The sequence below is a fragment of the Aotus nancymaae genome, unplaced genomic scaffold (assembly GCF_030222135.1).
Source record: "Aotus nancymaae isolate 86718 unplaced genomic scaffold, 86718_ANA_hifiasm-v0.15.2.pri h1tg000049l, whole genome shotgun sequence".
Taxonomy (NCBI): Eukaryota; Metazoa; Chordata; class Mammalia; order Primates; family Aotidae; genus Aotus; species Aotus nancymaae.
The window spans coordinates 33709456-33736323 of record NW_026988463.1 but is presented as its reverse complement, the minus strand read 5'-3'; the positions used below and the strand labels follow the sequence as shown (position 1 = coordinate 33736323).

Sequence of the window (26868 nt, the reverse complement as noted above, 5' to 3'; positions counted from 1 at the left end):
CTTTCCCTTGTGTGCAGGGTGCCAGTGGGAGCTGTTGCATCTCCTGTGTGATCAGACACCCTGAATGAGGCCCTTCCCACCTCCCTTCCCACCTCACGGCTTCTTCAGCACCACTGATGGATGCCTGTGGGTCAGTCCATCTGTCCTTGGGCAGGGGCCGCTGTGAGAGACCCCATGTGCGTGGGATGTGGTAGGTGCTGGTTATAAGGCCAGCTACCCACCCAGGGACATCAGGTCGCTGTGGAGCCTGTGGGGTCCCCACTGGAGGGGGAGGCATGGCTGGCCTGGACTTTGTTGGATGGTGGGGGCCGGGGGATGGTAGGAAGCGCAGGAGGGCGGGTCTGCATCTGTCTCAGCCCCGGGAGCTCCTGGTTTGGGGCCAGCTCTAAAGCGTTTTCATCCCTGGGCCTGGCCAAGTATAAGGGGGTCCCGCATATCCAGTGCTGAGACCCAAGCTTTTCTAAGCCTCTGCACCCAACCCCTAACTTGGTCTTTTCGGATCCATGAGAGTGCAGGGTGGGTGTGGACCTGCACCAGGGCTTCCCAGCCTGAGTGTGACATGATGCAGGTCCACCTAGGGAGGAGCAGGGGCCTCCCTGTCCCTCCTCCTTCCTGCCCAGACCACTTGGCTGGGCTCTGAGCCTTCCATGGCTCACTTTGAACTCAGAAGAGGTTCCCAGCTGTGACCCAGGTTGCACTCCAGGCCTGAGGAGAAACTAAGGCCCCAAGTCCCATATGTGTCCTCTGAGTCAGGACAACAGGCTCCCGGCTGGGGGCACTGCCCTTGCTGCCAACAGGTTCATCTGCTCCAGCGGTCACCACATCCCACGCCAGCGTCCAGTGCCAGCACCCAATCTGGATGGTGCCCTGCCCTCATGAAGAGCCCCCCCCCCCCAGGTGTTCACCTCTGCCCAGAGGCCCGGCCTGCCCAGGAACAGCAGTCCCTGCTCTTACATGAGTCCCTCTGCCCCCATCCTGCCCAGGGCTCCCCAGCAGCCTGAGCCTCCTAAGGAAGCGCAGCCCTCAATGGTGATTCTACTGGTGTTATGAGTCGCATCCCCCTAAAAAGATACATCAGTGTCCTGACCCACAGTACCTCAGAATGTGACTGTATCTGGGGTTAAGGTTTTTCCAGGGGAAACCAAAGTAGAGTGAGGTCATTAGTGTGGGCCCTAATCCAGTATGACACTACCCTTATAAAAAGAAGAAGACTGGGGCTGGGCGAGGTGGCTCAAGCCTTTAATTCCAGCACTTTGGGAGGCCGAGGTGGCAGTTCACTTGAGGTTGGCAGTTTGAGACCAACCTGACCAACATGATGAAGCCCCATTTCTACTAAAAATACAAAATTAGCTGGGCATGGTGGCACATGCCTGTAATCCCCTGCTCTGGAGGGAGGCAGGAGAATCACTTGAACCTTGGAGACAGAGGTTGTGGTGAGCCGAGATTGTGCCATTGCACTCCAGCCTGGGCAACAAGAGCAAAACACCATCTCTAAAAGAAAAAAAAAAAGAGGAAGATTTAGGCTGGGTGCAGTGGCTCATGCCTGTAATCCCAGCACTTGCTTGAGCTCAGGAGTTCGAGACCAGCATGGGGCAACATGTCGAAACCCTGTCTCTACCAAAAAAAAAATACAAAAATTAGCTGGGCGTGGCTCACACCTGTAGTGCGAGGCTGATGTGGAAGAATCGCTTGAACCCGGGAGGCAGAGGTTGCAGTGAGCCAAGATCGCATTATGCACTCCAGCCTGGGAAACAGAGGGAGACTCTATCTAAAAAAACCAAAAAGGAAGATTTGGGCTGGGCACAGCGGCTCACACTTGTCATCCCAGCCCTTTGGGAGGCCAAAGCTGGAGGACTGCTCGAGCCCAGATTAGTCTGGGCAATATAGCAAGACCCCATCTCTAAAAATAATTTAATCAGCAAGGCATGGTGGTGCATACCTGTAGTCCCAGCTACTCGGGAGGCTGAGGTAGGAGGATCACTTGAGCTCAGGAGGTCGAGGCTGCAGTGAGCTGTGATTGTACCACTGCACTTCAGCCTGGACGATGGAGAAAAAAGGAAGATTTGGACACAGACAGATATGCACACAGGGAGAACACCGTGTGAAGACTGGAATTCTCCACGAGCCAAGGTATCACCAGAAGCTGGGAGAGGGGCCTGCTTCAGAGCGTCTCTTGGAGCCTTCAGAGAGAGCAGGGCTGCTGTCACTCTGATCATGGAATTCCAGCCTCCAGAGCTGTGTGACAATAAATGTGTTATTTAAGTAGTTCGTTTGTGATGCTTTTTTTTTTTTGAGACAGGGTCTCACTCCGTTGCCCATTCTGGGGTGTGGCGGCAAGATCACAGCTCACTGCAGCTTCTGCCTCCTGGGCTCAGGCGATCTTCCCACCTCAGTCTCCTGAGTAGATAGGGCTACAGGTCCCCTATCTACACCTACACCACGTCCAGCTAATTTTTGTATTTTTTGTAGATAAGGGGTTTTACTATGTTGCCTGAACTGGTCCCAAACTCCTGGGCTCAAGTGATCCTCCCACCTCGGCCTCCCATAGTGCTGGGATTACCGGTGTGAGCTACTGTGCCAGCCCTTGGTGCTATTTTTTTTTTTTTTTTTTTGAGACAGAGTTTCGCTCTTGTTACCCAGGCTGGAGTTCAATGGCGCGATCTCGGCTCACCGCAACCTCCGCCTCCTGTGTTCAGGCAATTCTCCTGCCTCAGCCTCCTGAGTAGCTGGGACTACAGGCGTGCACCACCATGCCCCGCTAATTTTTTTGTATTTTTAGTAGAGATGGGGTTTCACCATGTTGACCAGGATGATCTCGATCTCTTGACCTCGTGATCCACCCGCCACCCGCCTCAGCCTCCCAAAGTGCTGGGATTACAGGCGTGAGCCACTGCGCCCAGCCTCCTTGGTGCTTTTTTAAGGAGGCCCTCACAGACTAACACCGTTGTGATCTTCACCTTACAGATGAGGACACAGACTTGGGGAGACACCATAATGGCCCCCCAGCTCCCAGCCAGGTGGGAAGACAGAACCATGGGCCAGGACAGAATAGGATGAGTACAAGGTAGCACCTCTGGGGGTGCCTGACCCACAGATCCATGGTCCTCCCGTGGTGTCCCCACAATGTCTGGCACTGCTCCTCACTTCACCTTACTTGCCCAGGCCTCCCCCATACCCTCAACTCAGAGCTATACACTCTGCGTAGCTCCTGTCCCAGAGTCTTTGCACTCAACTCGCCTGCAGATATCCAAACCACACTCTCCCCCGATTCCTTCAGGTCTTTACTATAAAGTCTCGGGCAGGCAACTCATTTAAAATAACAGTCTAGCCCAGCACGGTGGCACATGCCTATAATCCCAGCTACTTGGGAGGCTGAGGTGGGAGGATTGCTTGAGCCCAGGAGTTTGAGGCTGCAGTAAGCCATGATTGCACGACTGCACTCCAGCCTGGTGACACAGCAAGCCCCCATTTTGAAAGAAAAAATCAGGAGTCTGGCCATGGTGGCTCACACCTGTAATCCTAGCAATTTGGGAGGCTAAGGTGGGTGGATTACTTGAGGTCAGGAGTTCAAGACCGGCCTGATCAACATGGTGAAACCCTGTTTCTACTAAATATGCAAAAATTAGTTGGGCACGGTGCCTGGTGCCTGTAATCCCAGCTATTCATGAGGTTAAGGCAGGAGAATCCCTTGAACCTGGGAGGAGGAGGTTTCAGTGAGCTGAGATCGCACCACTGCACTCCAGCCTGGGTGACAGAGCTAGACTCCATCTCAAAGAGAGAGAGGAGAGAGTGGGAGGGAGGAAGGAAGAGAGCTAGACTCCATCTCAAAAAAAGGAAGGAAGGAGGGAAGGAAGGAAGAGAGGAAGGGAGGCTGTTTATGGCACTGAGGAAGGAAGGACGGATGAAAGGAAGGAAGGCAGGCTCTTTTTCTCTGTGGCAGGAAGGAAGGGAGGGAGGGAAGAAGGAAGGAAGGAAGGAAGCCTGGCTCTTTTCCTCTATGGCGGTGAGCACCATCTGGCATGCTGTGTGCTAGGATTGTTTCTTGCCTATTTCTCCATCAGAATGGGAGCTTCAGGAAGGCAGGGACCTTTTTTTTTTTTTTTTTTTTTGAGACGGAGTTTCACTCTTGTTACACCGCAACCTCCACCTCCTGGGTTCAAGCAATTCTCCTGCCTCAGCCTCCCGAGTAGCTGGGACTACAGGTGCACGCCACCATGCCCAGCTAATTTTTGTATTTTTTTTAGTAGAGACGGGGTTTCACCTTGTTGACCAGTATGGTCTCGATCTCTTGACCTTGTGATCCACCTGCCTCGGCCTCCCAAAGTGCTGGGATTATAGGTGTGAGCCACCGCGCCCAGCCGGGACCTTTCTTCTCTTGCCCACCACTGTATCCCAGGCCAGGTAGATATTTGAGCCAAGAATGACTGCTGGTGCTTCCCAAGCTCCCATTTATTTGGGTCAACCCCTTGATGCAAGGCCCTTGTGCTAGGAGAGGATACAGGGGCCCAAAGCCAGTGCCTTCTAGAATAACTTTGGATGTGACACCAGGAAGGCCTGGGCCTGGACAATGGCCTTCCTGGCACTGCCCAGCCAGTCCTCTGTGCTTGTCGTTAGATGTACCTGATCCCTGAGTCTCCAGCACGGGTCCCTTTCTCCCAGGCAGATGGGGAGCTCACCTCCTTCTCAGATGCCCCTTCCCAACTTAAGCTGCTTCTGCCCTCGGGCCCTGAGATGGTCGAGTTGAGCTGTGTAGACATGAGTCTGGAGACAGGGCTGGCCAACTGGAGGCAATTCTATGAACAGACATAGCCAGGCCAGGAATGCGCATGGCCTCAGGTCTCATCCTGGGAGGCCTGGGCTCCTGGTCTGCCTGCAGACTCTCTGAGACTATGTCTTTTGGTCTCATCTGCCAGCATATGACTGGTTCATGGGTGAGCTGGGCTTAGGTGGAAACACAGGAGCCCAGAGGGAAAGGATCCTTCCCCAGCTTGGGCTGGAGTCCCAGCTTCCAGTCATCAATCTGTGCAACCCTGGGGCTGGGGCTGGATGAGGTTCCATGGTAAGGATTCTTGTCTGTCACCTAGTTGGTCCCAGACTGTGTGGGAAACTGGCTGTGGTGGGCAGGTCTGGGGTCTCAAATCTGATAGAGGCCAGTAGAGCCTCCAAGTCACCAATCAACCAAGTGTGAGAGGTTGCTATGGTTGAATGGCCATGTGCAGGGCTCTGACTGGCCCAGCCACAGGGAGGCTGACGTCCCCTAGCTGAGTCCTAGAGCCAGACCTTAAAGGGCATGGAGGCCGTTGTGAGGTGTCTGGTGCTGAGGCAGTGGGGGAGGCCTGTCCAGGCCTCCACCTTTGTCGCCTGCAACATTCCTCTCCCCACTTTCTTTAAACTTTTTCATTTAGAAATGATTTCAGGGCTGGGCGCGGTGGCTCACGCCTGTAATCCCAGCACTTTGGGAGGCCGAGGTGGGTGGATCACCTGAGGTCAGGAGTTCAAGACCAGCCTGGCCATCATGGTGAAACCCCATCTTTAAAAAAAAAAAAAAGAAAGAAATGATTTCAGGCCGGGCACAGTGGCTCACGCCCGTAATCACAGCACTTTGGGAGGCTGAGGTGGGTGGATCACCTGAGGTCAGGAGTTCAAGAACAGCCCGGCCATCATGGTGAAACCCCATCTTTAAAAAAAAAAAAAAAGAAAAGAAATGATTTCAGGCCGGGCACAGTGGCTCATGCCCATAATCCCAGCACTTTGGGAGGCGGAGGCAGGCAGATCATGAGGTCAGGAGATAGAGACCATCCTGGCCAACATGGTGAAACTCCATCTTTACTAAAAATAGAAAAATTAGGCTGGGTGCGGTGGCTCATGCCTGTAAGCCCAGCACTTTGGGAGGCTAAAGCGGGTGGATCACCTGAGGTGGGGAGTTCTCTAAACTGATACTTCCAGTTTTGTTCCCATCCTTCTGGCCTGGAACCACTAAAAATTAAAATTTCCCATTTCCCGAAGCCTTGTAAGCTGAAGCTGGACAACTTAATAGAAACTTTAGGCCGGCCACAGTAGCTCATGGCTCCCAAAGTGCTGGGATTATAGGTGTCGGCCACTGCGCCCGGCCCTTTTTTTTCTGAGCCGGAGTCTCACTCTCACCCAGGCTGGAGTGCACTGGCACCATCTTGGCTCACTGCAACCTCTGCCTCGTGGTTTCAAGCAATTCTCCTGCCTCAGCTGCTGGAGTACCTGGGATTACAGGCACGCGCCACCACACGCAGCTAGTGTGTGTGTGTGTGTGTGTGTGAGAGAGAGAGAGAGAGAGAGAGAGAGAGAGACGGGGTTTAGTTCTTGTTGCCACGGCTGGAGTGTAATGGCACAATCTCGGCTCACTGCAACGTCTGCCTCCTGGGTTCAAGTGATTCTCCTGCCTCAGCCTCCCAAGTAGCTGGGATTACAGGCATGCATCACCACACCCGGCTAATTTTGTATTTTTAGTAGAGATGGAGTTTCTCCATGTTGGCCAAGACAGTCTCGATCTCTTGACCTCGTGATCTGCCTGACTCGGCCTCCCAAAGTGTTGGGATTACAGGTGTGAGCCACACTGTGACCGGCCTAAAGTTTCTATTAAGTTGTCCAGCTTTAGCTTACAGGGCTTTAGGAAATGGGAAGTTTTAATTTTTGGTGGTTCCAGGCCAGAAGGGTGGGGAAAAAACTGGAAGTACCACTTTAGAGAACTGTAGCCAGATATTGGAGAAATGAAGTCAGATATTAGAAGAATTCAGTATCCAATCCAGTTTGTAGGTAAATATCAAAACCTTAAAAACAATGTACGGGGCTAGAATCTAATATTAATAATAGGTGCACTGTAGTTTTATTCTGAAACTAATTTTTCTCTATATAGTCACCCCATTTTTTTCAAAGATGTTGAAGTAAGACTAATTGTTTAGTTTGATTAAACTTGGCCTAATTACTTATATAAGTGCAGCAACAATAGTGACTGATCTCATAGGCTTTCTTTAAGTTGGCCTTGCTAGGACTTTTTTTTTTTTTTTTCGAGATGGAATCTTGCCCGATTGCCCAGGCTGGAGTGCAATGGCATGATCACTCACTGCAACCTCTGCCTCCTGGGTTCAAGCAATTCTCCTGCCTCAGCCTCCCGAGTAGCTGGGACTACAGTTGCGCACCACCACACCCGGCTAACTTTTTCTATTTTTACTATCACTATGTTGGCCAGTCTGGTTTCGAACTCCTGACCTTGTGATCTGCCCGCCTCAGCCTCATAAAGTGCTGGAATTACAGGCGTGAGCCACCGTGCCTGGCCTTGCTAGGACTTTTAATAAGTAATCTCAGATTGGGCTTTTAAAAGCCTTGCCAGGCTAGGAAGCCAAGCCAAGGCTTACCATCATACTTCATTTGCAATCCTTATAGGTTTGGGTGAATTCCTCTCTTTTTGAGTTCCGCCCAAAATATCCTGACATTCTTGGGCCTGTCAGGAAGTGACATCCCTTACTCACCTACAAGGCAACCATGTGACCCACGTATTCAAGGTATCAAACCATTTTTCCCCAAGGGAAAAAAATTGATTCCATAAAGTCATCCTTAAAGTTACTTAAAGTTGTCTGGCCCATATCTGAAAACATTGTATTCAAGTCAAAGCTTTGGTAATATAAACAGCATTTCCAATTGTGCCCTGTTAGAAAGAGAACATGTTCTTATTGAACTTATGTAAATAACCACATTGCCATTAAAATAAAAATACTCATGAAAAGTTTCCGAAATCTGGAAGGATGAGGTAGAGAGAAAATGTAATTGGTTCATTTTTGTTTACAAAGGCTTACTTTACCAAACTGCTGTAAGCTATGGATAGCTTAAAAGAAAAGAGAAAAAAAAAATTAAACAAAATGTTAAAGAACCAGCAATGGCTGGGCGCAGTGGCTCATGCCCGTAATCCCAGCACTTTGGGAGGCCAAGGCGGGTGGATCACAAGGTCAAGAGATTGAGACCATCCTGGTCAACATGGTGAAACCCTGTCTCTACTAAAAATACAAAAAATTAGCTGGGCATGGTGGCGCGTGCCTGTAATCCCAGCTACTCAGGAGGCTGAGGCAGGAGAATTGCCTGAACCCAGGAGGCAGAGGTTGCGGTGAGCCGAGATGGTGCCATTGCACTCCAACCTGGGTAACAAGAGCGAAACTCCATCTCAAAAAAAAAAAAGAATCAGCAATGTTTCAAACAAAACATAAAAAAAAAATCCTGTCTGGGTGCAGTGGCTCACACCTGTAATGCTTAGGGAGGCTGAGATGGAGGATCATTTGAGGCCAAGAGTTTGAAACCAGCCTGGTCAGCATAGTGAGATCCTATCCCTACAATGAAATTAAATAAATAAATAATTGTCATCAGTTGATTCATTGCCACATAATTTATTCTTGTTCTGTTTGATCTTGGTTAGCAGTGTTTCACAAAGCCATCAATGTCTTCCTTAGAGTTCTGGAAATTCTGGCTGGGCTCAGAGGCTCACGCCTGTAATCCCAACTCTTTGGGAGGCCGAGGCAGGCAGCTCAATTGAGGCCAGGAGTTCGAGACCAGCCTGGCCAACATGGTGAAGCCCTGTCTCTATTAAAAGTTAAAAATTAGCTGGGTGTAGTGGTGGGCGCCTATAATCCCAGTTACTTGGGTGGCTGAGGCAGGAGAATTGCTTGAACCTGGGGGGCAGAGGTTGCAGTGAGCCGAGACTACACCACTGCACTCCAGCCTGGGTGACAGAGTGAGACTCTGTCTCAAAAAAAAAAAAAAAAAAAAAGAGTTCTGGAAATTCTTATATAGTCCAATGGTATGATCTTAAAGTTACCGGAAGTCTGTATGCCAGAGCGCTTGTTAGTCTCTTTTTCCTGAACTGTCTGTGAATGACAAAGACTTAAAATGGCCATAAAGGTCTGGTGAGAGTTCATTATAATAATTACATAATTTATGAGGAAATTTGGTTCTTTCTATGGCATACAACACTTTAACCTAATAATGCTAATTATGGCTGATAACATTTTAGCAGGACTTATCAGATTTCTTGGAATTTCATACAATTTCTAGAGCAATCATTAATAACATATCCATTCAAATGTAACATAAAGAAGGTTAGCATTACTTATTAATTGACAATACTTCCTATATAATTTAACATCAAATAAGCTCAGGTAGTCTAATATTTCTCTTTTACAAGCTAAGAGATGAATCCTTAGAGACTTTCCAGAGGTCCTCTTGAAAAATCCCAAAATTGGTTCAAGATCAAAAAGACTTAATTTAGAATTTGATTTTGGAAAATTGTCAAAAATGTAAAAAAGTGCCGGGCGCGGTGGCTCACGCCTGTAATCCCAGCACTTTGGGAAGCCGAGGCGGGTGGATCACGAGGTCAAGAGATCGAGACCATCCTGGTCAACATGGTGAAACCCCGTCTCTACTAAAAATACAAAAAATTAGCTGGGCGTGGTGGCGCGTGCCTGTAATCCCAGCTACTCAGGAGGCTGAGGCAGGAGAATTGCCTGAACCCAGGAGGCGGAGGTTGCGGTGAGCCGAGATCGTGCCATTGCACTCCAGCCTGGGGTAACAAGAGCGAAACTCCGTCTCCCAAAAAAAAAAAAAAAAAAGTAAAAAAGTTTCAAACACTTGACTAACAAATTACATGGCCAGGTGCAGTGGCTCATGCCTATAATCCCAGCACTTTGGGAGGCCGAGGTGGGTGAATAACTTGAGGTCAGGAGCTCAAGACCAGCCTGGCCAACAATGGCGAACCCCTGTCTCTGCTAAAAATACAAAAATTAGCCAGGCCTGGTGGCAGGTGCCTGTAGTCCCAGCTCCTCGGGAGGCTGAAGCAGAAGAATCACTTGAACCTGGGAAGCAGAGATTGCAGTGAGCCAGGATCACACCACTGTACTCCAGCCTGGGTGACAAAGTGAGACTCTGTCTCAGAAAAACAAACAAACAAAAACATGACACATCACTGCGAAATAATACTAAAGTGACAAAAGACCTTAAAGACAAATGCAGAAAGTTACATAATCATGAAACAAAACAAAACAAAACACCCTAGCTCTTTTTTTTTTTTTTTTTTTGAGACGGAGTTTCTCTCTTGTTACCCAGGCTGGAGTGCAATGGCGCAATCTCGGCTCACTGCAACCTCTGCCTCCTGGGTTCAAGCAACTCTCCTGCCTCAGCCTCCCAAGTAGCTGGGACTACAGGCACGCACCACCATGCTCGGCTAATTTTTTATATGTTTAGTAGAGACGGAGTTTCACCATGTTGACCAGGATGGTCTTGATCTCTTGACCTCGTGATCCACCCACCTCAGCCTCCCAAAGTGCTGGAATTATAGGCGTGAGCCACCGCGCCTGGCTCACTCTAGCTCTTTTAATGTTGAGAAGACTCACATTGCTTTTTTTTTTCCTTTGTTTGTGAGACAGGGTCTTGGCTGGAGTGCAGAGATCACACCTCTGCACTCCTGGGCTCAAGTGATCCTCCTGTCTCAGCCACCCAAGTAGCTGGGACTGCAGGTGTGCACCACCATGCTTGGCTAATTTTTGTATTTTTTGTACAGATAGGGTTGTGTCATATTGCCCAGGCTGGTCTTGAACTACTGGCCTCAAGTGGTCCGCCTGCCTCGGCCTCCCAAAGTGCTGGGATTACAGGTATGAACCACGGCACCTGGCCACATTTTTTTTTCTTTGGAAAGTGTTTATTTATTATAAATAAATGTCCTATACATTAAATATCAAGAAATATTCATTATTGATTACAAGTCAAGATACAACACTGAGGGAACTATAGAATCAAAATACCTACTCAACTTACTTACCTGGAAGGTGGTTTTCCCAGGGCGAGGCTTATCCATTGCACTCCAGATGTGCTGACCCCTGTGATTTCGCCAAATGTGGGAAACTCGACTGCATAATTTGTGGTAGTGGGAGACTGCGTTCGCGCTTTCCCCTGGTAATTAAAAAAAAAAAAAAACCTACTCATGATACAGTAGTGATAATCTCATTCCAATATTGGATGCAATAATGATTTGTTCACAAGATACAACAAAACCCATCAAAAAGGCCATCACTTGGCCAGGTGCGGTGGCTCACACCTATAATCCCAGCACTTTGTGAGGCCGAGGCGAGTAGATCACGAGGTCAGGAGTTTGAGACCAGCCTGGCTAATATGGTGACACCCCATCTCTACTAAAAATACAAAGCTTAGCCGGGTGTGGTGGTGGCACCTGTAATCCCAGCTGCCTGGGAGGCTGAGGCAGAAGAATAGCTTGAACCCAGCAGGTGGAGCCTGCAGTGAGCTGAGATTACACCACTGCATTCCAGCCTGGATGACCCAGCGAGTCTCTGTCTCAAATAAATAAATAAATAAATAAATGAAAATACATAAAGTTGGCAGAGCATACAGTCTGGAGGGGTTTGAGAAGAGGGGATTCAGGTGACTGAGAAGTTCCAATGGGAGGGGGATCCAAGAGAGAGAACAGAGAGGCCTCACAGTGAGCTGGGAAGAAGACTTTTAGCCCAGGAGTCAGGGAGTGAATCCCCATTCAGAACAAGGAGTCAGGAAGAAGAACTTCCAACCCAGGAAGTATTATACCTTTCAAAAGAAGCTTGGGACCTTAAAAAACGAAATCTGGGCAGGGCATGGTGGCTCATGCCTGTAATCCAAGCACTTTGGAGGTCAAGGCAGGTGGATCACCTGAGGTCGGGAGTTCAAGACCAGCCTGACCAACATGGTGAAACCCCGTCTTTAAAAAAAACAAAAACAAAAACAAAAACGAAATCTGTCCTTACCAGATAGAATAAAAGTTTGTCTACAGCCATGGTTCAGGAGTTTGACTCACTAACAGATCCCCAGTCAGCCAGTTAGGAGAGGAGACAAAGGCTGCAAAGTTACACACTGAGAGTCCTGGGTGACAAGCCTGCGGCACCAAGCCATTAAAGAAAGAATTACTGGCCAGGCATGGTGGCTCATGCCTGTAATCCCAGCACTTAAGGCTGAGGCGGGTGGATCACCTGAGATCAGGAGTTGGAGAGCAGCCTGACCAATATGGTGAAACCCCAGTTCTACTACAAACAAAAAATTAGCCAGGCGTGGTGATGCATGCCAATAGTCCCAGCTACTCAGGGGGCTGAGGCAGGAAGATCACTTGAACCTGGGAGGCGGAGGTTGCAGTGAGCCGAGATTGTGCCATTTTACTCCAGCCAGGGCAACAAGAGCAAAACTCTGTCTCAAAAAAAGAAAAGAAAGGAAAAGAAAAAAGTATTCAGACCTTGTCAAAGCATGGTAGGGAAGGGAAGGCCTTATTCAGGAGCAAGGCATATGGACCACAGGCAATGGGGTTTTGCAGGGGAAAGATTGGGCTCAACACTGAATACAGCATGGACAAGTGGGAACTGATAGTCAAGAAGCAGGGTGGGGGTCAGTGGATTGAAAATTACTAAGAAAAAACATGAGAGGTAAGGGGGATTCTGGCTAAGCTGACCTAAGAGGATTCTTTCAGAAGACAGGCTGGGGTGATGAGACATCACCTAGAGGATGGTGGAGGATTAGGAATTTCATCAGTATTGAGGGCAATCAGATATCAAAAGCTGGGTGGTTCTTGCTGAACTGGAAATCACACAAATGCGCCTAAAAGGTTTAGGAACCTGACTAAAGTTTGGCCAAGCAAATAATCTTTTGTCAATACAATACTATTAACTAATCTACAGGTCTTGTGTGAATTCTATCAATTGTCTCACTAATGTCTCTTTTCTGAGCCAGGATCCCATCTATGGTCTGGATTGCGCACTGCATTTAGTTATCTCTTTTAATTGAAGATGGCTCCTCAGTTTATCTATGACTTGAATGATCCTGACACTTGAAAAGCACTGGCTGGTAATTTTGCAGAATGCCCCTAATTTGGGGTTTGTCTGCTCTTCATTCAGATTCTGCCTTTTGGGCAAAAATGCAAGTGAACGTGTGTCCTTCTCAGGAGGACCACAGTATGTCCTCTTACTGGGGCTTTTTTCATTTCTATTGAGGCAGAATTGATATATAATGCAATGCATGTATTTTTTTTTTTTTTTTTTTGAGACGTAGTTTCGCTCTTGTTACCCAGGCTGGAGTGCAATGGCGCGATCTCGGCTCACCGCAACCTCTGCCTCCTGGGTTCAGGCAATTCTCCTGCCTCAGCCTCCTGAGTAGCTGGGATTACAGGCACGCGCCACCATGCCCAGCTAATTTTTTGTATTTTTCAGTAGAGACGGGGTTTCACCATGTTGACCAGGATGGTCTCGATCTCTTGACCTCGTGATCCACCCGCCTCGGCCTCCCAAAGTGCTGGGATTACAGGCGTGAGCCACCGCGCACGGCAAGAGTAAATTTTTTTAAAAAAGTATATAAAATATATTAAAAAAGAAAAAATAATTTTTGGTCCGGGAGCAGTGTCTCACGCCTGTAATCCCAGCACTTCGGAAGGCCGGGGCGGGTGGATCACCAGGTCAGGAGTTCGAGACCAGCCTGGCCAATATGGTGAAACTGTTTCTACTAAAAATAAAAAAATTAGCCGTGCGTGGTGGCGCTCGCCTGTAGTCCTGGCTACTCGGGAGGCTGAGGCAGAAAAATCGCTTGAGTCCGGGAGGCGGAGGTTGCAGGGAGCTGAGATCGTGCCACTGCACTCCAGCCTGGGCGACAGAGCGAGACTCCGTCTCAAAAAAAACAAAAGTGTAGATACTGGGGGTCTCACATTGTGGGGCCAGGCTGGTCTCGAAACCCTGGGCTCAAGTAATTCTCCTGCCTCGACCTCCCTGAGCTCTGGGATTACAGGCGCAAGCCACTGCGCCTAGCCTAACCCTCCCTGTTTTGGAACTCCTGTTATAGTATTAGCAAATGGAAAAGCGCCACACAGTTAAGCACACGCGTTCTTTGTAAATGATTATGTCTGATACAGGGATGCTTTTTCATTTTTCAAAGACAGGGTTTCACCATGTTGGTCAGGCTGGTCTTGAACTCTCGACCTCAGGTGATCTGCCCGCCTTGGCCTCCAAAGTGCTGGGATTACAGACATGAGCCACAGCACCCGGCCCACAGGGATGCTTTTAACCGGGTTGTGTAACGACTGTGTGTGCACTCCTCTTTTGCAGTCTCTACATAAGGTGGCCCGTCCGCCGGTCAGATCCCGGCGAACCCCGCGCTCCTTGTTCCCGGCGCTCCCCGCGTTTCCCGCGCTCCCCTGCTCCCGGCATTCCCCGCGCTTCCCGTTCCCGGCGCTCCCCGCGGCCACCGCCCTCCGTCCGGCAAGCCCCGCCCGGGCAGCGACCGTTAGCGCGACCGCGGCCTGGGCGCCTGGTCCCGCCTGTGCGGCCGCGCTATTGGGCCGTGCACCGCGGACACGCGCGCTACGCGCCGACGATTGGCGGCCTCCGCAGCCCGCTCCGCGGCTCCCCCAATGCGGGGCGGCCGCGTGTGGGGATTGGCCACACGCTGCGAAGGCCCGCCCTCCGCTCGCCCGGCGCGACAGGCGGGTCCCGGCGACCGGAGATCCTGGACAGCCTTTCCAGATGGCTGCGGCAGCCCGGCGGTGAGGCTGTCCCGGCTGTGGTCGGGCTGCGGGCGGCTCGGGCAGGCCGCGGGCGCCTCAGGTAGGTGCGGGGCGCGAGGGGCGCCCCGCGGGCGGGCGGGCGAGCGCTGCGGCCTGCGCGAGGGCGCGCCTTTCCCTCCCGCCTCCCTCCGGGACCTAGGCTGCGGGTCCGGGCGCGGGGCGGGGCGGGGCGGGGCGGGGAGAGGACGCGGAGCTCGGCCTTTGTGAGGCAACATGGCCGCGGGCGGCGGAGAGCGCGGGGTGGGGACCCCGACGGGGCTGGGGGGCGGGCCCCGGGCCCAGGCGTCGCCGATGCTCGTCGCTGTCCGCCCGGGTAAAAAGGCTCCTCGCCCGACGGGCCCGAAGCCCAGCATCGCTTTCAGGCGGGAAAGGTGTGGACAGGGACAGTGCTCGCCTGGGACCCTGCCAGCTTTAACACAGTTTGGGAAATCCAAGAAGTCGCCTAAATCTTTTTGTCCACCAGAAGCTCACGGGTTGAGTGTCACGTAGATAACTGGGATACGGTTTTGTTGTAACAATGAGCATGGCGGAAATAAATGGAAGAGGGCAACCTGTTGACAGTGATGCCTGTCTGGTGTCATCCGATGGACTTGGGTTGCTTGTGGCAGGAGTCTGATTTGCCGTTTTGCATGCTTGCATGTATCTTGTTCCTGCATGGCAGTCCCGTCTATGGCTGTCAATTGTTCGAGGCCAACCACCGGGCGAGGATCCACTGTTTCCTGGCCAGACTAGACTCCCGGGTGTGCGACTGGCCCCAAACCCTGCTGCAGGCCTTCGCTCACAAAAGGGAGTGGATGGGCAGCCCGGGGTGGGCCGGTGCTGCCTCTGAGTGCGGGATGTGAGGCCTGTTGGAGGATGACAAAAGGAATGGATGAGGTCATACTGCCTCTGGATTGGGCGGGAGGCTGCAGCGGGAGAGACTTGACCAAAAGGCAGCATCCACCGCGCTGGCATTGGTGCTGGCCGGTCACAGCCAGTGCCTCGGTTAGCCAGCACAGCAAGTGGACTAGGAGGAGGGGTGCTGTCCAAGTGTATGGGTTTTCTCCCCGTGCTAAAGGGAGCTTGCTGTGAGCCCGTTCCTGGGTGGTAGTCCTGTTGGCAAGGCAGGGTTTGCATCCCGTGTTTGGCCAGCAGGAGCAGTAGGGAGGCCTTAGGGCGGAGAGCTCCCCTTTGCGCCCTTTGTGGCCAGGCACTGTGTGGAGTACTCCCAGGGGTGGTTTTGTAGTCTCCCCGTGACCTTGGGGTAGGAAATGGGCCTCTGGCTGACTTGCCCAGCCTTAGACTCTCCTGTGGTAGCCCCCTCCTTTGTGATGTCATCCAGCCTCCTGGCTTTAATGCCAACTTTCCTTGAGATTGTCACAGCTCAAGCCCTGGCCTCCCTTCTGAGCTCATCTGCTGTTTCTAGCCACATCTTCCACATTTCCATGTGTTAACTTTGGTGCCAAGTAGCCATATCCAAACCAAACTCAAATCTTCACCCATGCCAGAACATTCTTTGTGCCTGTCTAAAGTCCCTTTGATTCCTCTCTTTCTTATACCGTCATGCAGTCCTAAGGAGGCCCTGTTAGCTTACCTTTTATTTCTAGGCACAGACCATTTCTCACCATCTCCAAGTTAACATCCTGGCCCAGGCTACCTGGTGAGCCTCTAATTCTCTTTGATCCTCACTCCCCATCCTCCACCTAAAATTTTTCTGGACACAGAGTGATTTTTTTTTTATTTCTTGGAGTTGGAGTCTTGCTTGGTTGCCAGGCTGGAGTGCAGTGGCGCAATCTCGGCTCACTGCAACCTCCGCCTCCTGGGTTCGAGCAATTCTTCCGCTTCAGCCTCCCAAGTAGCTGGGACCACAGGTGTGTGCCACCACACCAGGCTAATTTTTCTTTTTGTATTTTTAGTAGAGACAGGGTTTCACATGTTGGCCAGGATGGTCTCGATCTCTTGACCTTGTGATCTGCCCACCTCGGCCTCCCAAAGTGCTTGGATTACAGGCGTGAGCCACCGCGTCTGGCCCACGGAGTGATTCTTATTTATTTGTTTTTTAGTTTTTCTTTTTTTTTTTTGAGACGGAGTTTCGCTCTTGTTACCCAGGCTGGAGTGCAATGGCGCGATCTCGGCTCACCACAACCTCCGCCTCCTGGGTTCAGGCAATTCTCCTGCCTCAGCCTCCGGAGTAGCTGGGATTACAGGCACGCGCCACCATGTCCAGCTAATTTTTTGTATTAGTAGAGACGGGGTTTCACCATGCTGACCAGGATGGTCTCAATCTCTTGACCTTGTGATCCACCCACCTCGGCCTCCCAAAGTGCTGGGATTACAGGCATGAGCCACCGCGCCCGGCCCTGTTTTTTGGTTTTTGAGACAGAATCTTGCTCTGTCACCCAGATTGGAGTGCAGTGGTATGATCTTGGTTCACTGCAACCTCTGCCTCCTGGGATTAAGCGATTCTCCTGCCTTAGCCTCCCAAGTAGCTGGGACTACAGGTGTCCACCACCACACCCGGCTGATTTTTGTATTTTTAGTAAAGATGGGGTTGGCCATGTTGGCCAGGCTGGTCTTGAACTCCTGACCTCAAATGATCTGCCTGCCTCAGCCTCCCAAAGTGCTGGGATTACAAGCATGAGCCACCGTGCCTGGACATGGAGTGATTCTTTTTTTAAACAGTAAGCAGGTATAAAACAGAGGCAGTAGATGCAAGCCCGCTTGCCTGCTTATAAAGCAGCTCCACCACTTCCTAGCTGTGTGACCTTCAGCACATGGATGAACCTTTCTTTCACAGTGCTATGTGAGAACTGCGTGACTTAAAATGCTTAAAGTCCTTAGAACAGGGCCTGGCTGAGGGTTCGCCGCCACTGCTATCCTGGAATCAGCCGATGCCACTTGTGTGGGCCCTCCTGTCCAGTGGTCCATCTCTCTCACTAAGAGCCAAAGTCCTGGCAGCAGCCTTGGAGGATCAGCCCTGATCCATCTACCCTCATGAACCTGGCTCACTGTCAAGTCCCCTCAGCACACTGCCTCAGTCCGCCATACCACACTGCTGACCCCGCCCCTCTGCTTTTCTTCTCACTGTCACCTGGAACATCCCCTCCTCCCAGCCCTGTTACCCACCTGCCTCATTCCTCTGCCTTCACGTGGATGCAGGCCATGAGACCTTCTCCGATCCCCTTTTCTAAAACTGCCTCCCCTTCCTCAGTGCTTTCCTTGTTTTGTTTTTGCTTGAACACCTATTGGTATGTGACAGGATACATGCTCTTTTTAGTTGTTAGCGGTCCATCTCTCTTGCTAAAATGTGAGCTCTGTGGAGCAGGTTTTTGTCTGCCTGTGTCTGCAGCACCTAGGATAGTGTGTGTGCGCCATGAATGGAGAAAGCTTACAGAGGGGAGTTAAGAAACTTGCCCAGGACTGCCCACTGCTCAGCTCTGGCGCTGGGCAGGTTTCCTGCTTTCCCAAGGAGCTCACTCGTTTGCACAGCGCCAGGCCTCCCTGGTGTGCATTTTCTCAGGGCCGCAGCTCAGCCCCTATTAGCACTTTTGCTTGGAACGCCTGCTGTGGCTGCTTGTTTGCCTTCTGTGGTAGCAGACTTCCCCATTTCATCCCACTGTTGGTCTCTTCCTTGTGGTTTCTTCAAGTAGCTTTTTGTGTCCCAGACTCATGGATTGATTCACCAGGGTCTCTATGGGACTGCCAGATTCTGAGGTATCTGGTCCTGGTCTTCTTTGTAGTCAGTGGCACTGGGTGCATTGAGCCTCTGTCTGTTCTCAGAAATGGTCTTTCTTGGTTGCCAGGAGATTGGCCTCACCCAACTTAATGTTTCTCATGCCTGCTTGGCTGCTGCCCACAGCCTCCTGAGCGTCTTTGGCACTTTGTAGTCGGTTATTAGCTCTGTGCTGTTTCCTTGATCCTCAGCACCTTTGATGGACGCATCTTTGGGGAAGTACTGTGCGAAATTCCCAGTGGATTCAGAAATGTTAGGACATCTTAGAATCCAGGAAATGGAGTGACAGACAGCATGATGGTCATTGCCCTGCCAGTGTGTCCAAGCCCTGAGACCTTGTCTCTTGTCCATGTAGTGTGTTCCTTGGAGTAGGTGGTGAGTGGATAGTTGTTAAGTGTACTGATTAAACCTAAACTAGTCTCTCGTTTTCATGTGGTGTCCCCTTCGAAGTACAGTCACCATGCCCTATCCCTTGTTAAATGTGTGATGTCTGCATCTCCTTTTCTTTCCGGGAATCTTGGGAGGATGTATGTCATGCAGTGCTGCGTGCATGTGTGCATCTACATGGATGTGCACGTGTGTGCATGCATGCGTGTTCCTGTGCACGTTGTGGGAGTGTGCATGTGCATGTGTCTGCATGTGCTCCTCATGCTCTGATGCTGACCCTCCTCTGGGCCCCTGGGTTTTCTGGCTGCCCCCTCAGACCCACCTTCCCTGCTTCATGTTATTCCTTTCTTCTTGCTTCCTCTGTAGTGAGGCTTCCTAGAGTTGCATCCTTAACCCTCATCTCTGGATGGCCTTCCTCCTGTGGGTTTAGCGACTACTTCCTCAGTACGTCCTGATCTTCTGTTTCTGGGCCAGGCATGGCTCCAGATCTGTAGCCTCAATACCTTCAGAGCCTGCCTGGAGGTCCCCTCCGTTCTTGCCAGGCTCCCGCCTGCATGCTGGAATTTGGGTGTCCTTCCTTGTCTTTAGTTCCCTGTTTTCTCTGCTGTCCACTTCCATTGGGTCAACAAGTGCGGTCAGTTCTGTGGCACTGTTCTTGGCCCATTTCCAGGGCCTCTTTCACACCTTTGTCCTCTGGCCTGGAGGACTGTCCCTGTGCTTTGGGTGCAGTTGCTTCTGCCTGGCACAGCTGTCAGTCTCCTTTCTCAAATAGGAACCTAATTGTGGCAGGAGAGTTGCTTCACCCTCAGTGGCTCCTTATTGTCTCCAGGGTAGAGTGGGCTGCAGATGGCACCCAGGCCTCTCTGTGCCTTGGCTCCAGCTGTCTCTTGTGGCTCCCTACCCCAAATCCTGGCAGGTCCCATCCCCACAGCCACCCACCCCTCTCCTCCATCTGGAACAGAACTATGCTGCCACCTCTGGTGACCTCAGCACGCTGCATCACTGTCCCCGTCCACGTGCTATCCTGTGGGCCCAGGAGAGCCCTGGGGTCCCTGGGTAGCAGAGCGCCTGGCCATGCCTCTGAGGCCCCTAGTGCCGCAGAGTTGAGCTGAGGGTCTCGCGCTTGCCCTCTGACTGACCCAGCCCTTGCAGGTGAGTGGATTGCTGTGCTCTGGTGGCCTGAGGGAGTCCACGCGCCTTCTGTGTGTTCCTGAAAGGGCGCCTCCCACCGCATGCTTGCTTATCTGAGTTAGAGGAATGCTGTGGTGGAGTTTAGTATAAATTTTAAAAATATTTTTTGAGCCTTATGATTATATTGTTTTTGTGTTTCTGAAGTAGGAATTAAAGTGGGCAGTAAAGAAAATATTTAACTTTGGATTTAAGTTATAATTCAGGTTCTGAAGAAAAAAAGTAAGTTTAGTTTGTTCTGATGCTTAAAAGGTCCTCTTAGAGAATATTATTTTAAGCCCTTTACTATGCTGTTAATAGTGCTTGGATTTTAACTTGGTACCAGGGAAGTGGAAGGTTTCTGTCATTTTGTGATGATATTTTTAAATTTCTTTGCAGGTAGAAGAAGAAAGGTGCCACTCCGGCATGAAGACAGACTCGCTTAGTCTCCAGTCACTTAAGCTGAGTGCATTGTGATTTCCAATAATTGAGGCAGTGGTTCTAAAAGCTGTCTACATTAATGAAAAGAGCAATGTGGCCAGCTTGACTAAGCCGCCAGCGCGCAGCGCGGCAGGATGCGCCCGGGTCTCAGCGGACTTGTGCATGTTAGCCGTGTAGATTTATGTGAGGGCTTGTAAAACTCTGATCTTGTAAACTAGTCTTAAGCGCTTTTAATATGGAGACAGATGAGAGCCCCCCTCCGCTCCCGTGTGGGCCCGCAGGAGAAGCGGTGATGGAGAGCCGAGCTCGCCCCTTCCAAGCGCTGCCACGTGAGCAGTCTCCACCACCTCCCCTGCAAACGTCCAGTGGTGCAGAGGTAATGGACGTTGGCTCTGGTGGTGATGGACAGTCCGAACTCCCTGCCGAGGACCCCTTCAACTTCTACGGAGCTTCTCTTCTCTCCAAAGGATCCTTCTCTAAGGGCCGCCTCCTCATAGACCCGAACTGTAGTGGCCACAGCCCGCGCACCGCTCGGCACGCACCTGCGGTCCGGAAGTTCTCCCCTGACCTTAAGTTGCTTAAGGATGTAAAGATTAGCGTGAGCTTTACCGAGAGCTGCAGGAGTAAGGACAGGAAGGTGCTGTACACAGGAGTGGAGCGCGACGTGCGGGCTGAGTGCGGTCTGCTCCTTAGCCCTGTCAGTGGGGACGTGCATGCTTGTCCCTTTGGCGGGAGTGTTGGTGATGGGGTAGGTGTAGGGGGTGAGAGTGCTGATAAGAAGGATGAGGAGAATGAGCTGGATCAGGAAAAGAGAGTGGAGTATGCAGTGCTCGATGAGTTAGAAGATTTTACTGACAATTTGGAGCTAGATGAAGAAGGAGCAGGCGGGTTCACGGCTAAAGCAATCGTTCAGAGAGACAGAGTGGACGAAGAGGCCTTGAATTTCCCCTATGAGGTATGTTGGCAGCCCCTTCTCTAGAGGGCTCTTAGCAAAACCCAAAGAGATTTGGAAATTGTGGCATTTTTTTGATAGGGAAATTAAAAAAACAAAACCAAAATCCCCTCTGAGGTGGAATAATGTTAATGTGGAGAAGATAAAGATGTAAGAAGTCCAGATTTTTAAAGTTTCCTAATGAAAAATTTGGCCGATGGGTAGGCCTTGCACCCCTGATCCAGTGCCTGAGGTGGCAGGTGCTGCTGAGACATGCTCCTTGGTGGTGTGTGCCCCTGGACCAGGTGTGTTGGTGTCAGCTGGTAGCTTCATCCTGTTTGTTTTTCAGATGATCATGCACCCTATGGGCACACCTAGGCCCCCTGAGAGCACCTCCTTTCTGTGTCTGTTCTCAGGAATGCTGTTGAGCTCTCCTGGTGCAGGAGCATGGGCGCCAGGGGCTCTGGTGTCTCAACAGTGTGTTTTGCAGGATGACTTTGACAACGATGTGGATGCTCTGCTGGAAGAAGGCCTCTGTGCCCCCAAAAAGAGGCGAACAGAGGAAAAATATGGTGGAGACAGCGACCATCCATCCGACGGAGAGACAAGTGTGCAGCCGATGATGACCAAGATTAAAACAGTGCTCAAAAGTACGTGGGTGGGTCAGAAGCAGTGGGTGTTCCAGGGCAGTGGAAGGGCGGTTGCTTCCTTAGCAGAAATGCTTTGAGAGAGCGCTCGTGCCAGGTAGCAGGCTGGGTGGAGGCATGTTTGAGGACAGGACAGTCATGTCTGAGGAGATAAACGCAGGATGCATGACCCAGCTGCAGATCCTGGTGTGTGCTGTGGAAACCACAGAGCAGCAGGTGCTGTGTAGAGGAATGGGAGGGGACTTCTGAGGGGGTCAGGAGGGAACGTTGGTGTATGCCAGGAGCCAGCGTGACCATCAGCTGGAGGATGTGGAGGCCAAGGCCAGAGGTGGGTGCACAGTGAGATGGCAGGTGATAGCTGTGGTCCAGGTTCTGGTTCTGGACCAGGTGTCACAGGAAGCCACCAGAAGCAAGTGGTGTTACCTGATTTTTGTTTAACAACGTGGCTCCTGGGCCACAGCATGCTGCGTGCACTTCAGGTAGGCAGGGTGGAAGTGCCCTGGTAGATGTGGCACTTCCTCAACTTAGTTGAGGGCAGTGGGGAGAGCACTTGGGAGATGCCCAGAGTTTCACCGTGAGGCTCTGTCCTGGATGTGGTGTAGGTGCTGGGGGAGTCAGAGTTGGTGGCTTGAAGGCATCTGTGAGGGTCCTGGTGGAGATGTGGGCTTGCTAGAGGGACTGAAGAGACACATGGGGACTCAGACTCACAGGTGGGACCCTAGGCTGAGGGCTAGGGTGCAGAAGGTGGCAGGGTGTGACTGGGAGCAAAGCGATGGGGGGGTATCATATGACCATCCTCCTTGGGCTGTTGAGGGGACAAGTCAGCCAGGTGCCACATGTTGCTACCTATGTCGTATTGGTAGCAATTAAGCAGGAGGGTCATAGGCAGGGTAAACTTGGGACTGTACCTTCTGGGGCTGGAGGTGGGAGTCTTGACCTCAGGGTCTCTAGGAGGCTGGTTTGGTGCTCTCCTGCAGTTTCAGCAGGCTCATTCAGAAGGTAAACCCACGTTCATCCTGCACAACTCACAGGTCAGCAGCCATTCTGGCCTGGATGCCTGAATGCTTACAAATGGACAACTGCATGTGACCCCCGCTCAGGTGACTGGGTCAACTTTGTGACCATTCACTGTCACAAAGGAGCAGCCCCGACGGACCCGTGTCCCGTCTCTTGCTTGGCTCTGTATTCCATTTGCTTCTTCTCCTGACTTAGCCCACAATTGGTGGGAGGCAGCTCCATCTTGGCCTGATTCCAAGTGGGGAGAGTGCCCCCCAGTGTGCATTCACCCCTGACCTTTAACCGTCCCTCCCTGGTCGGGGTGTCAGGTCCAGGGTCAGGGCCACTTGGTGGGGACCTGGCCCTGAGAGTCACTGGCACTTTTTCCCCTTACGTGTATTTTTTAAGATTTCATTTGCTTTCTTTTGTTTCAAATTTTTTTTTTTTTTTGAGGTGGAGTTTTACTCTATTATCCAGGTTGGAGCGCAGAGGCATGATCATAGCTCATTGCAGCCTCAGCCTCCCAGGCTCAAGTGATCCTCCCACCTCAGCCTCCTGAGTAGCTGGGACTATAGGTGCCACTATACCTGGATAATTTAAACAATTTTTTTGTAGAGTCAGGGTCTTGTTGTGTTGCCTAGGCTGGTCTTTCTAAATTTTTAATTTGTTTCTAATACCTGTGAGAAAATTAAGTTTTAGTTACATCTTTGCCTTACACTCTTCCTAGCAGTCAGGCCTGGTGGCAGGTGTCAAGTTGAAAAGTTATAAACCTCTTCCTCTCAACTGCCTATGAAGCAAAGAAGGGGTTGGGAGTAGTGTGTTAAAACCTTAGACTTAGAAACTGAATAATTTGAAGCAGTGTTTTGTATGCTGCTGAAAGTGCACTTCAGTTATGATAAAGGCTTGTCACCTGGTCACTGGGAGCAGTAGCTGACAGCCATGCAGTTTATTAGTAAAGCTCACCCAGTCCCAGGATGCCTCTGGCCACAATCAGGCAGACAGGAGAGAAGTCTCTAGTGTCCACAGTGCTTACCAGATGTGGAGGCAGGAGCTGAGGTTGGGACTTGTATCTTGCAGAGACTTGTTTTGTGCTCCTTCACGTGCTGGTTTGACGTGTGTAAATTCCCACCTCAGGCCACGTGCTATTTGTTCTAGGCCTGGAGGCATAGCAGTGAGCAAGGCAGACAGGCACTTTGATTCTCTGTGAAGACTCAGATAAACATATACGCAGTACCCAACAATTTCTTGGGCAGGTGCTGCTGTGGCAATAATTCCAAGTGTTTTTAAAGTGATTATAGGATGTTCTTGTCTTCCTGTGCAGGTCGTGGCCGCCCACCTACAGAGCCGCTGCCGGACGGGTGGATCATGACATTCCATAACTCTGGAGTCCCGGTGTACCTACACAGAGAGTCTCGGGTGGTCACCTGGTCCAGGCCATACTTCTTGGGAACGGGAAGCATACGGGTAGGGGAGGCATCAGTTGTGACTTTAGGCTTGTAAGTTCTCAGACCAAAACATGCACATCTACACGCATGGCACTGCAGCAAAGCAGAGGCCAGTGAGAGGCATCAGAGTTTTAGACTCAGGTTGTCCTTGTAATCCATGTTGCAATTTCACTATCCACAGAAACACGACCCTCCTCTGAGTAGCATCCCTTGTCTGCATTATAAGAAAATGAAGGACAACGAGGAACGGGAGCAAAGCAGTGACCTCACCCCCAGTGGGGACGTGTCCCCTGTCAAGCCCCTGAGCCGATCTGCAGAGCTGGAGTTCCCCCTGGATGAGCCTGACTCTATGGGTGCTGACCCGGGGCCCCCAGATGAGAAAGACCCACTAGGTGCTGAGGCAGCCCCTGGAGCCCTGGGGCAGGTGAAGGCCAAAGTCGAGGTGTGCAAAGATGAATCTGTTGGTGAGTTTTGTTAAGGAGTCTTCTTCTCTTCTTGCCTTCTGGGACCCACGAGCCTTATTTTTCTAATGAAGGCCATCATTGTTGCCAGTTCATAGTCATACTTGTGAGCAAGGGGCTGCATACCTCCACTCTTTATGTGGTTGAAGGCCTGTCTTCCTGCCCTTACATGAACCTGCCTGGGTGTAGCACCCCAGGCTCCTGTGCCTGGGCTCTGTGGGGCCCACATGGCTGAGGCTGCTGGGGAGATGGCTGCTGGCACTGTCTGTCAGTGGGCCTTGTTCTTACTGGTTGCTTATATGATCTTTCCTGAAGTCTTGCTTTTTCAGTAGGATGTGCTCATGTGGCATTGTTTCGATTTATCTTGATGAGCTCAGTGAGCCTCTTCAGTCTGTGACTCAGTGTTGGGAAACTGTCACCGATCTATGGACAGTTCCCTCTTCAGTCCTGCAGTTGCTTGCTGAATGTGTGCTGGTGTTGTGCATTCTCTCTTTCATGTCTTTTAGCCTAGTCCCACCATTCAAGTCTTAGTTCTCTCTTCAGTGGTGGCAGGTCTCTTTGAGCCTGCCTGCTGGATTATTTTCAAAGAGCACTTGCCATTTTCTGGGTTTCTGATTGCCTGCACATCACTGCCAGCCTGTCTTCATAACTCTGTGGAATGTGGGGTGCCCTAGAAGAGCTGTGTGGTGGGGGCTGTTGCTGAGGATGGGGAAGTGGCCTGGGAGGAAATGTGACAAATGTGAGGCCCTGTGCAGGGAGCTGCTTGGGTTGTGTTGCTGAGTGTAGAGGTGGCCAGGATGGCCGGAGGGAAAAAAGTGAGGTTGTCAGAGAGGTGGCAGGCACCTGGAGCCCAGGTGCTGCTGGCATTCAGGTACCTGTTTTGATACACGGAGGTAGTCCTGAAGGCCATCTGACTTTTTAAAATTTATTTTTATTTTTAATTTTTTATTTTTTTTTTAAAGATGGAGTTTCTCTGTGTTGGTCAGGCTGGTCTCGAACTCCTGATCTCAGGTGATCCACCCACCTCGGCCTGCCAAAGTGCTGGGATTACAGGTGTGAGCCACCACGCCTGGCCAGCCATCTGACTTTTCTAAGCTTTCTTTTTTCCTTTTCATTTTTATATTCTTGTTCTTGCCCCAAATAAAGTAAAAGAACATCTCAGAAATTCATCTAGAAGGGACCTGCCAGAATCATCTAAGCTGGTATAGAGAGGCCTTCGTTCTTTGCTTCCCTCCCCTTTGAAAGGTACAGGGAAGGGAAATAGTGTTGTGTGGTCTGGGGCCCCAGGCACTGGGCTTTGAGAACCTGACTTCTATGTTGGAAGTTAAGTTATTTGGTTCTCTGGTAAATCTGGGACAGATCTCGAGGAATTTCGAAGCTACCTGGAGAAGCGTTTTGACTTTGAGCAAGTTACTGTGAAAAAATTCAGGACTTGGGCTGAGCGGCGGCAATTTAATCGAGAAATGAAGCGGAAGCAGGCAGAGTCCGAGAGGCCCATCTTGCCGGCCAATCAGAAGCTCATTACTTTATCAGTGCAAGATGCACCCACAAAGAAAGGTATAAGCCTCTGTATTTTAATATCAGCAGATTGGTTATGCTGTTATTTCTAATGTGTTGTGTTGAGGACATGTTTTATGAGTTATATTTCATTTGGAGCTTATGTTTATCCCATGAATACAGGGGTCTGCCACATTCACGGTGGTGAGCCCCTAATTATTGACATGATAACAGGAAGCAGTGTGCTGGCTTGTGGCACTTCTTCACACTTGCTGAGATGGTCCTTTTTGTCACAGAGTTTGTAATTAACCCCAACGGAAAATCTGAGGTCTGCATCCTGCACGAGTACATGCAGCGCGTCCTCAAGGTCCGCCCTGTCTATAATTTCTTTGAATGTGGTAAGTTTGACCTTCTCCATTTCAGTCCTAAAGAATCACAAGGCTTCACTTCAGTCAGGACTAGGGAGGCAGGTGCTGACTGCTAACCCTACTCTCCTGGGACGGGAGGGAAGGGAAGGAAAGGGTAGAGAGCAGTGCGCTGCAGATAGGTAGCGTATTTCCTGGAGCATTGTCCCACCTGCGTGGGTGGCTC

At 50.9% G+C, this 26868-nt stretch overlaps 2 protein-coding genes and 1 pseudogene across 3 annotated transcripts in view; all 3 read left to right on the top strand.

The window, feature by feature from the left end:
- Positions 1-2265, top strand: part of TANGO2 (transport and golgi organization 2 homolog) — a 44121-nt gene extending 41856 nt beyond the window's left edge. The window contains exon 9 of the mRNA XM_064362820.1: positions 18-2265. Within this exon, the coding sequence (XP_064218890.1) occupies positions 18-51 (34 nt within the window). The 3' untranslated portion in view covers positions 52-2265. The remainder of the gene's footprint in view (positions 1-17) is intronic.
- Positions 2266-10823: 8558 nt separating this feature from the next.
- LOC135269168 (U1 spliceosomal RNA) lies at positions 10824-10965 on the top strand (annotated as a pseudogene).
- A 5975-nt stretch (positions 10966-16940) lies between these two features.
- Positions 16941-26868, top strand: part of DGCR8 (DGCR8 microprocessor complex subunit) — a 30698-nt gene continuing 20770 nt past the window's right edge. The window contains exons 1-7 of one of the 2 annotated variants that reach the window (XM_064362814.1): positions 16941-19844; positions 20259-21255; positions 21722-21881; positions 24196-24338; positions 24501-24783; positions 26140-26337; positions 26574-26675. In XM_064362814.1, coding sequence (XP_064218884.1) covers positions 20536-21255; positions 21722-21881; positions 24196-24338; positions 24501-24783; positions 26140-26337; positions 26574-26675 — 1606 coding nt within the window. In that variant the 5' untranslated portion in view covers positions 16941-19844; positions 20259-20535. Of the gene's footprint in view, positions 19845-19877; positions 21256-21721; positions 21882-24195; positions 24339-24500; positions 24784-26139; positions 26338-26573; positions 26676-26868 lie in introns of those variants that run through there. The other variant, XM_021673944.2, reaches the window with a different exon arrangement.